General features: G+C 43.3%; 1 protein-coding gene across 2 annotated transcripts; it reads left to right on the top strand.

Moving 5' to 3' along the window:
• The first annotated feature begins 2305 nt into the window (after positions 1–2305).
• Positions 2306–11219, top strand: LOC148641006 (zona pellucida-like domain-containing protein 1). 2 transcript variants are annotated; one of them, XM_088619132.1, is made up of 12 exons: positions 2306–2422; positions 2959–3079; positions 4243–4469; positions 4990–5174; positions 5277–5349; positions 5904–6001; positions 6610–6690; positions 7091–7262; positions 7776–7887; positions 8824–8850; positions 9086–9142; positions 10733–11219. In XM_088619132.1, exons 2-12 carry the CDS (start codon positions 2986–2988, stop codon positions 10879–10881), a joined length of 1275 nt encoding a protein of 424 aa, XP_088475258.1. In that variant the 5' UTR covers positions 2306–2422; positions 2959–2985; the 3' UTR covers positions 10882–11219. The 2 variants fall into 2 exon arrangements, with proteins under 2 accessions (XP_088475258.1, XP_088475259.1); XM_088619133.1 differs by lacking the exon at positions 9086–9142 and having other exon boundaries at positions 2315–2422.
• Positions 11220–11985: the final 766 nt, after the last annotated feature.

Here is an 11985-nt window from a genome sequence, read left to right as displayed (position 1 = left end):
GCCTTGTGGTTTCCAAGTAGGAAAACGTATGTGAAAATGAAATCCATGCTATATTTATGTCTGGGTGTCATGGGTTGGGTCATGGGTTCAGTTCATGCCTCAGGTGGCGCTCTGTGTAGAATTTGCATGTTCTCCTCATGTTTACATGCGGATTGTGTCTAATCTCAGTGCAAAGGGGTGAAGGCAAGTCCTGCAGTAATCCACCTGTATGAGCACTTCTGCTCTGATTGTGATATAGGGACTGATCACATATACCAATAATTCTGTGTGGATTAGAAATCAAAACAAATTTTCTGTCCTTAACTGGATACATAACCCATTATTATGCATTATTTTTTATCTTATTACATAACAAGTATATTTTTATCCTCACAATAACTACTCAGTGGATTGAAATTATTTCTACATACACAGTGTCCTCCATCCTGAACTAGCTCCACCTTTGATATTTTAGGTGAGCACTGTAACCAGACAGATTTCATGTTTATATTGCGTGTACATGATTTTTGGTTCACATCTCTTGGGTTTTTCATGAAATCACACCCTGTAACATAATAGAAACATCCAATTATGTCCATGTGTAATAGAAAGGACTTGAGTATTTTGTTTGATTGGGCGTTTCCATTCTCTCTTTACAACAGAGATCCTGGGATAGGGGCAGAGAGACCTCGTTTTTTAGAAAGACTTACCGCTGGGAGCACAAATGAAATGTGATCTGGAGTTATGAAAAAGATTAAAAGATAGAAGGACCCTTTTTCCACAACTTCTCAGTTTTAGACTTATTTGAAATGAATGAGAAACTCAGGTCACTCAAATTCTCTTTTTCCTATCAGTATATTCCATCCTCTCTCTCATTCTTAACCACAGGTGACAGCGCAGTGATCTGAGGTAAACATGTACAAACATCTACACGATCTTATTGTTCACATAATAGATGCATTTATTTGTCCCAGATCGTAATCTGGTGTTAGTGAAAAGAATGCCATAAAGTGTTACAGACAGATTATCCTTAAGATAATTTTGACTCCGTGCTTTCGTATAAGTGTTGTTGGCAAAAGAAAAAGTACATTTTACAAATATGTATTGTTGGGGACAATATATTTAGTACTGTAATTTCTTTGCAGTATTTTTTGGCAGGAATTTGACCTGAGGTTAAATTGACCTGGTGCTCTTGTGAAACTGGCGTTGGGAGATGTCGTTAGTTATCAATTTCTTACTAGGCTGACAGTGCATCTAGGCTCCCTTCATTTGCAACATTTCTATTGTTCTCAACACCTAAACGAAGCAGGGACCTACTCCCACCTATTGGAAACAGTCATGTTAAATAGCAGACTTGTATATGGTCATGAGAGCACAATTTTCTTCAGTCAGCTTGGAGCAGAAATTGGATTATTCCTCCTTTCCAAATTCGTCGTTAATATAAGCATATATGACCTTATTAATCCAGAGTGTTGTACACACAGCAAAGAATTGTGTGGAATTTGACTCAATCAAAATGAAACGTTGAGCTGTTGCACACCAGACCCTCCTGTTCATCTGCCTGATTGTGTCTTAACCTCAGTATCCCATGCAGTTTTCGAGCTGACTGCTCCATCTAAGAAGGTGAATGGTAATTTATAGGATTGTCAAAAAATCTTGGAAACACCTCCATGAAAAATATCTCTGTAACCAATCCCTGCAGTATATGCCAGTCAGTCACTCCTTTTTCCTGTCTCTTCATATGCCCATGGTCCCTTAGGTCTGTCCTGGAAAACTGGAGCAAACTGGATGAATGGTGTCAGCAGTATTGTTTTCAAGTTGATCAGTTGATTGGAAGGCTTCGTAACTTCCCTGTCGATTATTGTGCTGTTTTATTGATCCGGAAACTTTTGTTCTTTTCCTTCATTTCATGCATGGATGAGTGCTGGCGAGTTATGGTCTGCCCCAAACCATAAATACTCTTTTTCATCTTTACTATTTGCAAATTGACTAAACCTATTCTTATACAATATGTGTACAAACAAAAATGAACACAAATAATCAGATGCTTATTTGAAAAAAAAAAAAGAAATGCACTGGTGCACTTGTTCACCAAGAGAAACGTCATTATGAACATATTAGGCATCAAGGGGTTTTAAGCTATTTTTTTTTACTTTCAAGAAACACGAGTAGGATTTATCAGATAGTGAGATGTACTGTAACTTCTGTTTGTCAACAGCACACGATGCTGCTCGAGTTGCATTTTTGGCTGTGCTGTGGTTATGCCTCTTTTCCCTGATCTGCCTTTTGTGTTTGCCATGTCCTCTTTCTTAGCCAATTACCGCAAAGGAAGGTGGTATAAATAGGAGGAGAACAGACTGGGAGTGAAGGGAGAGACGTGAAGCCATTCAGCAAGCGTCTCATTTACACCTGCTTGTGTCCGGCCGCCTCCCATCTGTCAAAGGTAATCCGAAACTGCCATCGGTCTGAGTACCGAAGGGAAATCACAGCGGTCAAGTCAGGATCAGAATCTTCTTGCAGGAACATTTCCTAACAGTCTCTGACTGTCTCATACTATAAATATTGATAATAACATTGTAAGTCATTGATAAACTGTATAACTACAGCAGTGGGCTTTTAGGCAGGATGTTTTTGAAAACACAGTATTTTGTATATCAGTTATATTGGATGTTTCTCCAGAAAACAGAAAGTTTGTTATGTTATGTTATGTTATGTTGTGTTATGTTGTGTTATGTTATGTTATGTTGTGTTATGTTATGTTAGCAGTATAGCAGTTTGTTCATCTGTGTCCTTCTAAAGTAGCGACACTTTTAGAGGGTTTCCACTCTGCGCATTCAGAAGATCAGAGCAGGAAGAGATCATAAAGGTTCTGCAGAAAAGAACTGATTCTTAATATCCACTCATTATTTATACAGGGAATGTTCCAGGAGAGTTAGTGTGTTTTAATGAGAGTATGGTGCACTTGTATGTTTTTATCAGAGTCTCCTTCAGTCCAGCTTGAACACGATGTGGCTGCCGGCGCTGGTGTGTCTACTTGGCCTGTTTCTCCGTGGAGAAGCTGTGATTGATTGTACCACACACCCCACCTTCAGAGCACCAAGTCAGTGCCTTTCTTTCTCTCCGTCGGCAGAGGGACTATTTTTGATTCTGGTCTGTCTTACATTCCACTCTGGAAACCTAATAAGTCTCCAGGGATCATCTGTCTTCCTCACCCCACCCCTGTGCCCCGTACGGTATTTCTGCTCCCCTCCTCTCCCACACACCTGCGGAAGGTTCTGTTTTTTTCTTTTTACTTATCAGTGTGGAGTTAACCTCTTCTTGTTCCTGTAGAGGTTATATAGGGCAGCAGAGTAGCATTGTATTTAAGCTCTTGGGTCCTAGTTTTTATTCTTTTTATTCCGGACTTGGACTACGTTTGGTGTACAGTATGCACATTCTGCCCATGCTGGGTTTTCTCTAGTTACACCAGTTTCTTCCCACAATCCAAAGCCATGCAATGCGGGTTAAGTGGCGTCACCTTATGTGATGCCATGCCATGTGCCATGTGTGTTTTTCTGCATGTGGCCTGAGGTGGACTGGTGTCCCATCAAGGCTGTAGGCCCACCTGTGCCCTGTTCAGGCTCTGACTCTCCACGATCCAAAAGCAGTTTCTAATGATTTACATTTGAGATTGCTGATGTGTAGATGCTAAACCTGATGTAATGAGCAAATATAAAATTTCCGTTGCCAGAGTCACCACAGTACTTTCAATCTTTAACACAGGAAGAAACTTTAAGTGTGGTTCAGTGTGCTCCTGGATCAGAAACCTAAATACAGCATAATGTTTCTTCCTTTTTTCTCTATTGATTGTTTGTTTCCAGTATTGAAACAAAATAATCAAGAAATCAATTTGGATTTGTCAATGTAACTTGGAATTTCATGGATAGTCAACATACAGAAGCAACAGTCATGGTGTCCAGCTACTTCTGATTCAAGGTTAAAATTCCTGATTGATAATAAGTGTATAATGAATTCCAAATAAAATTATTTCTGATTTATTTTTAGCTTTGAACTTTTTAGCCTGGTTTGTAACTATTTGCAGTGTCATCACAGCATAATTCTGATTAAATAATATTTTTTTCTTGAATAATTATTACATTGGGTAAACGTGTTATAAATTACATGAATGACTCCCTTAGAGGATCTATGAGACCTGTGGCATACCCTTCCTAATCCCTGTTAAGAACCCGGCCTTTCTTCTCACCGTGTGTCCCTGTCTCACAGGAAACACCGACATCACTGTGATGTGCGGCACTCAGAGACTGGAGCTGTGCATCCTGCTGTGCCCCGTGTACTTTGCTGGCTACAACGAGTCGCTGATGGCGCTCAACTCACAGCACAGCAGCCTGGACTGTCACGGTACTCCCGACTGGTCTGTGGACCCGCCAACCTTGAAGTTCAATTTCACCATCAGCGAAAGCTCCATTTCCACCTGCAACAACAAGCTGAAGGTACCTGCTTCCGTGTGTTGCTAAGCCACATTGAAGTGAGAGTACAATCGATCAATTAATCAATTAAACAATCGATTGATCAGTCGCAACCGAGAGCCTCAGGCTGTGAGGCAGGAACACACCCTGGCGAAGACGCCAGCTCATCACAGTCATTTGATAATAAAAACATTCAAAACATTCAAGCCTGAATGTTAATGAAAACCTTGTCATCTTTCTAAAACAGCACACATTCCAGGAGTTCAGTGCGAAAGGACTTTGCTTCACAGGGCAGGGTCGTGATTTTAGGGGTTGTATTGTTTTTCTAGAACCCTGTTGTTTTTTTTGCCGTGCTACGTCTGTCCCTCACAAGATTATTGCCCCCTTTCCACCCAGCGTCAGGATGTAGCTGCCCATGAGCTTGGGAACGCCAGTGAGAGAGAACTCAAGGGGCACTCTCCTACTGTAGCTTCCCAAGCTCGCCTGAATCCTGAAATTCTGTGGCGATGCTGAACGCAGACACCCCTCATTCTCTCTGCCACAGATCACTCAGGAGGTGGGCTCGGGGCTCTTCTCTGACTATTCCAGCATTCAGGCTGTCAACATCTCTGGGATAATCAGCTCCCTGGACCCCAGTGCCGGCACCATCACCTACCGCCAGGAGATGACCTACATGTACTCCTGTCGGTACCCTCTGCAGTACCTCATCAACAACACAGAGATGAGTGTGTAAGTGCCAAGTCGCTGTCCAAATTTATCAGCCCATCCTTACTGCTTCTGGCCTCCTCTCAGCCAGTAGTGTCTGCTAACACTTCTCCTGCTGCCGTGCAGGACTGGCGTGAGCCTGGCTATCAAGGATAACAATGGCAGTTTCATCAGCACTTTGAGCATGCAGCTCTTTGAGGTAAGAGTTCAGAATTTCCTCTTCTTTTCTCTACAGTGTCAGCCTTGGACTGTGCCACAGTCATTTACTACAAACATATCAATGCAAGTCTGTCTTGAACGATGGGGCTGACTCTTATGAACAGTTCTGCAGAAACATCCATGATCAAGCAGTCAGGACGCCAGTTTAATCAAGGTATCATCTGTAGGATGACACCTACTAGTGCACAGGATCCCATCAACATGCAGGACATTAGTTAGGACATTCAGGTCCAGTGGGAAGAGTGCCACCTAATCGTCCCTTTTAGTAGGATTGATTTATGCCTTTCTTCTCAATTTCCATTTATAAATCTCATGTTAAATCATCATTTAAATCATAAATTCCTGCTGTAGCTGTCAAGATAACTACACCATATATACTTGTTTAAGATGTGAGTGTGTGTAGGTTTACAATGTAAATCATTGCTTAGCGTTTTTTTTGTTAAAAAAATTAAAACAGATTCCCAGATTCCTTTTGCTTCTCACACTCTTCAAAGCTTTGAGGTTTTGACCTTTGTCGTTTCTCTGTTCCTCCAGGATCGTTTTTACAAAGTGCCGCTGGTCATCCCATCTTTCGGCCTGCAGCTGAAGAAGAGGATCTTTGTGGAAGTCAAAGCCACAAACCTCACTGACAGGTACAGACCAGAACTAGCGGGGTTCACATCTTCCTGGTCCCACAGCGCATGTGTGATCACCCGTCAATTCACCAGCCATTGTGTGACAGACCTGCCACTGCAGCAGAATCCCTAGGCATGTCTGCCTTTTACACCCGGAGCGACTTTTGATATGCTTTTTTCCTTTCTCAGGTTAGGCCCTACTTAATGAAAGATCACCATTTGGTAACATCCATCCTTAGTTTGAAAATAGTAATGCAGGAAACATGCAGACAGACGCTGTACCAGCTGGTGGTTTCACTTGTACAGACGGCTACTGCTCACATGCATGGCTTGGAGAAAATACTTTTGGTTATGTGACTTATCCATCCCCCCAGTTCAAGGCATTGAGCCAGAGCTTTGCAGGGCACACACAAGCACAGACACGCACACACTCACGCCGTGAAGTCAATTAACCTACAGGTGTGTCTTTGGGAAACCCTCGTGAACACAGGGAGAACATACAAACTCCACGCAGACAGCACTGTGTCGAACCCAGGGCCCCAGTGCTGTGAAGCAGTAGTGCTGACTTCTGTTCCCATATATAACTGATCATCATCACTAAGATTGGAATGTCTTGTATTCTTAAGGTTTTATGTGCTGCTGGACCGATGTTATGCCACTACTACTCCCTTTCCAGTCAACAGCTCCTATTATGATCTTTTTGTTGGGTAAGAAATCTGTCTTTCTATTGTCCACCTGCTATTTTAATATCGAAACTAAAAGAAAATATTTTGGAATCTTATCTAAAGAGTACAAGCCACTGGACAAGTACAAGGGTTTGTTCTCACAGAGAATAAACCATAAAGAGCACAGTGCTGGAGTTTTGGTACTTTGGTATAAGAAGAGCAAAGCTTTCCTTTTCCTGGCCAACCAGTATCAGCATCTATTGCCATCAGAGCTGTAGGCTACATGAAGTCTTGTTTCTTCTGTGTAAGAAAATGACTTCTCTAGAAGTCAGAAGGAGGAAAAAAAGATTAAGTTCTAGACCAAAGCACGCGAAGGACAACACTGTTATTCCGAGCGTGCAGTAAACGCAGGGATTTCCTGGGATTCCCTCTGGCTCCGCAGCTGTACCCGCGACGGGCAGACGGTGATGGGTGCGAATGGGGAGCGGCAGAGCGCTCAGTTCTCGTTCGAGGCCTTCCGCTTCGTGGAGCACAAGAACATGACCGTCTCCACCTTCTACCTGCACTGTGCCACCCGGCTCTGCGAGAGGACAGCCTGCGTCACCGTCCGGCCGGTAAGCCTGCCCTCGTCTCCCCGAGCCCCCGCCCCAGCCCGGGCGAAGCTCAGCGCACACGGCAGCTCGTTCACTTTGATAAAGGAAAACAACAACAACTTTATTGTGTGTTTTCTGTACACTCCTACACGAAACATCAGCATTTCATTCAGATTAAATCAATATTTCTAAGAATCAGAATTTTAAAAAGCCAACAGTGATCCTTTATTTATTGGGTCAGTTTCAACTTAATACGGGCCTAAGGCCTAATGTATAAAGAATCTTTCATCTCATTTAATCTTTTCTTTCTTTTAACTCTGGAGAAATAATTAGAGTGGTTCTTCTTTCTCTCAATGATAGCTATAATAGCAGTACTGATGGTGATAGGTTATGACCAACATTAGTACAAACACAGCCCTCAGGATAGAGATGCTGTGGCTTTAGGCGGAGTACTGCCAGGCCCAGGGTGAGACCGGCCGTTTCTCTGCGCCGTTTCCGCCCTACGTGCTTACGAGCCCCCCTCTCCCGCTGCAGAACTGCACAGGGAGCGCCCGCAGGAGGAGGGAGGTGCCGTCGAGCCCGGGCACCGCCGTGAGCGAGGCAGCCACCGTCACCTCGGGGCCCATCATCACCAGGGTGGACACCGGTGAGACGCCCGTTCCCAGCACTCCTGGGAAACCTGGGAAAGCCTCGCAAAGAGAGCTGCCTTCCTTTCTCAGAAGAGATGCTGTAGTTTCTAAATTATTATTATTGTTTTTTCATCACAAACGGGTTCAGAGGATTTCACTGTACGATGAGGAAGGTATATGATAAAGTCCATTCTGTGACGTTTTACTGTCACAGAGGCAGAAGCAGTAATTATCCTCCTTATTGCATTTACATGCAGAACTTTTAGTATCATTGAAGGTACTGTATAATGTACGTGGGCAGAAGAAGTTTCACTGTGTTGCTGCAGCTGTGCCAGGAGAGGAGCCTTATTTTGTGTTTTTTTATTTCTGATTTACACATGAGTACAGAGCTCCTCCCGTGTGGGTCTGTCTGGGGGACATAACCTCCTTGGTTACGCTGCTCTTGCTGTGGGATGTAGTGGAGAAGCTTAGGGAGGTGGAGTATAACACTGCTCCTTCAGTGTGGGCTTGTTATAGAGGACCTCTGGAGATTTTACCAACCTTCTAGGACCCCCACGAGACCGGACTTTTTCCTGTCAGGATTTCTTTGACATGCTGTTGCCGTGCCCTGGTGCTTCAGAGGTGTGGGAGTTGTGAGATATTCAACAGGCCATATTCTGAACTAGTTCAGGTGGGCAGCTGCGTCAGCACGCGTAGGCTGCACAGGTATTGCAAAAAAGTAATCGGTGTGTTCCACACTGAAAAGAAAAGAGAAGAGGGAAAACTCAGACCATACTCCGGCTGCAAACAAACCCACTGCAAAACTTGCCCAAGCTCATGTGTCATTTTTAAAGCAGTTGCCAAGCTCATGTGTATTTCTGAAAGTGTATGGAAGTGTAGTGTATGGAAACTTGTCTATAGCAGTCCAAAGGAACAGATCTTACTGGCTTTTCTTTTACTTTCTCCCACTATAGGTATTCCTGAGGCATCATCTTTTGCAGGTACGGATATTTATTTTTTTCTGTTTTCTCCTTGCCAGTGAGTCACACTTGGTGGATAGAAAGTTCACCTCTTTACTGCCTATTATGGTTCGGCTTCGTTTTCAAACAACCTAGATAAACAACAACGCATCCAGATAATTTCCACGTGCAGCTACACTGGGGGGGGGACAAAGATGGGGAAGTAAATTGCTAGTTTCTTTTTTTAGGATCAGAATATTGCACTTTTGTGTTTCAGAGGAAAGATCTCAACAAATTCTTCCAATGAATGGTGGACAGGCGATTGACAGAAATGGTAGGCAAACACTAAAGCTGTAGGGTTTACAAAAAATTAAACAGAGTTTTCTTGAAGTGCTTTAACAATGTGAAAAGACAGAAGATAAGAGTGTTACAGTTACTGTAGAAACATCTTAGCACCTGGTTATTAACACACACATTGTATCTGAGTGGTTGTGATCATGGAAGAATAAAACTACTGAACTGTTGCTTCTCCTTTGGTCTGTGGTTTAGTTTGCAGCGGACTCCAGCTCAGCTACTTTGTTAAGAATGGCCTCCTCGATGGTGTAGTGTTATAATGAAACGCTGTACATCCTGTAAGGAATTTGTTGAAATGATAGGGGGAGAGCATATGCCGAATGCTGAAGTTAAAAGTCTAAGTGGTCTGTTGTTGCCAGGCCATGTTGTTTAACGTTCCTGGAATTAATAAGTTAATATACTGTACCTGCTTACTCTGTTTGTCTGCCTCCGGTTGCCTAGTACAGTATGCTCTGGCTGTCCAGAGTCCATCTAGAATCATGCCAGAGCTGCACTCGTACGCGCCATGTGTCACTTACTGTACAGTAGGTGAGAACTGCTTAAGCTTCAGTGGTGGATGGATGCTATATGTACAGCACTGCAGATGCAACAGAGGCTGATTGTCACTGTTGCTGTCCTGGTGGACAGGTGTGACTGTTCACCACTGTTGTCATCAGAGCCTGATGCACAGCTAGGCTTGTCTCTGTTACTTGTGCTGCCTAAAAAATGCTGTATGAAAAAAGCCCTGACTTGCTCATGTCAAGGGGTTGTGTTAATATTCCTGAGAGCATTTTCCTATCCAAAACATTTGAGAAGTTCTTCACCTTTTAAAACTGCTAACACTGACCCTGTGACAACCACCCCCCATCTTTTTTTACAGGATAAAAACATGCAGCTCTCCTGCTGTCAATAAGATGGGTGATTCAAGTCAGATTTAATTTTAAGATTAATTCACACACCTATAAAAAATCCACAGGCATGGCATGAAAAGGAGGCATTCTGCTCAGACCAAGAAAGCGATTAGCAGCTGTTAAATACTGCCAAAGCCAAAGAATTTGCTTTTAAAAGTTGAGTGCTTTCTTACAGTGGTCCGCTCTCAGGAAAACTATAAAAATCAAAAAGTACAGAGCTTAAACAGAGCTCCCAGGAGCAAAATTCCCAGGATTTAAAGCTGGAACTTTAAATACGGATTCATCCCTTCACATTCTCACTAACCCTCTAGGACCAGGACAGGAGACAGGAGAAGCAGCAGAGACCAACCACCACGCTCAGAAAAGCCAGCGTGTCTGGCAATAGGAGCACAAGCACCCTGAAAGCTATCCCAAAACCTAGCAGTTTTCTGGGTTGTGCACAATGCAGATGCTTTTCGCTGGGTAACATTTAACCTTCCATCGCATTCCCTCCCCATTCTAATCACACCACTGTAATCACAACGCAGGGCACAGCCAGGAAGACCTGTGACTCCTTCACCACTCCAGGAGATACGGCGCGCTGAGAAGCGGCTGGTGGAGAGAGCCGAGTCCCCGACTCCTCTCCACTGCCTGGAGCGCCTCCCGCAATCTCTCCCGTAACCCTTTCCCCTCTCTCGCAGAGACGGCCTCGCTGGCCTCCAGCCGCTCCCTGGCCGGCGTGGCCATCGCCACCGGAGCCCTGGGCGTGATCTGTGTGTCCCTGGTCGGATTCATCATCTTCAAGATCCGCTCGTCCAAGCTGAAGCCGGGAGGCGCGGCCGGCAAGTGAGCTCGAGAGCTGCGGGCAGGGCGAGGAGTGGGAGAGAATGAGGGGTTGAGGTGTCCAAGACTAGGTGAGAACCTGCTGACTGGGATCAGTCAAACACTTTAAAACGTGACCTGCTTGGGAGAGGGATTCATAAAGGCTGTTAACTCCAAATCTACGCTTGGGCTACCTGTTCTGTCTCAAAAAAGCAGAGGCACAGGGATCACGTCACGGGGAATAGGGCTGATTCTTCATGTTTCTTTGTGTCTAGACGGGGTGTTAATAGTTTCTTTGTAAACTTCAATGGATGACATTGAGATCTGTCTCCAGTTTGGTTATAGATTAAAGAGCTTTGTGAATTTCTCCTGTTCTCTTTTTATCTCATGTACATGAACATGACTGGATACTGGTTTTGAATTCTTTATAATGGGACTAATCATACTAATATGATTTCTTTGTTGGGGTTGGTGGTGACAACATTTTATAGAGGTTTGATAATACTTCATGGATATCCTTAAGGGGATTTCAGAGTGGACTTACTTATGTTTTACTTATATTTGCTACTGATTACCAGTAATAACTGCCTATTTGGTGCAAAACACTGTATAGAGTATTTACAACCTTCCAGCAATAAGCATTGTTGAAAATTCGTACCCAGCTTTACTTTAATGAAAGGAAAGAGGAAAAATCTGCCAACCTCCAACTTTTCAAGTCAAAATGTTAAGTTCTCATGACATGGCTTTCAAAAACACATTTAAAACCACCCTTTAAATTTACCTTTAAAACTTGTGTTGTTCAGCATCTGGTTAGATCAACATCCAGTCAGTACTTACAAATGTACCGCCTTGTTTAAGGATTCTTAAATTGGATCCTTAAAAGATCCATGACAACGTGACAGCTTGAAAATGTCAATGTGTCTGACCGATACATATTGTCTGTGTTGCTGCGAATGGTTCCGAGTGACTGTAAACCAATCCTGTTTGAATTTAAGTATTAAAAACATATTTTGAGTAAAATAACAGCTGTGCATTTGCAATTTACTGTTTGAACTGTATTATGCACTTAAGATTTTTTTCACTAAAGGAACAAATGAGCATTGAAACCGACAGGATTTGTTGCCTTTTTAAT

Source organism: Lepisosteus platostomus, chromosome 25 (assembly GCF_059453375.1).
Source record: "Lepisosteus platostomus isolate fLepPlt1 chromosome 25, fLepPlt1.hap1, whole genome shotgun sequence".
Classification (NCBI taxonomy): Eukaryota; Metazoa; Chordata; class Actinopteri; order Semionotiformes; family Lepisosteidae; genus Lepisosteus; species Lepisosteus platostomus.
The sequence above is the reverse complement of the archived record's forward strand: the minus strand, read 5'-3'. Positions and strand labels throughout refer to the sequence as shown.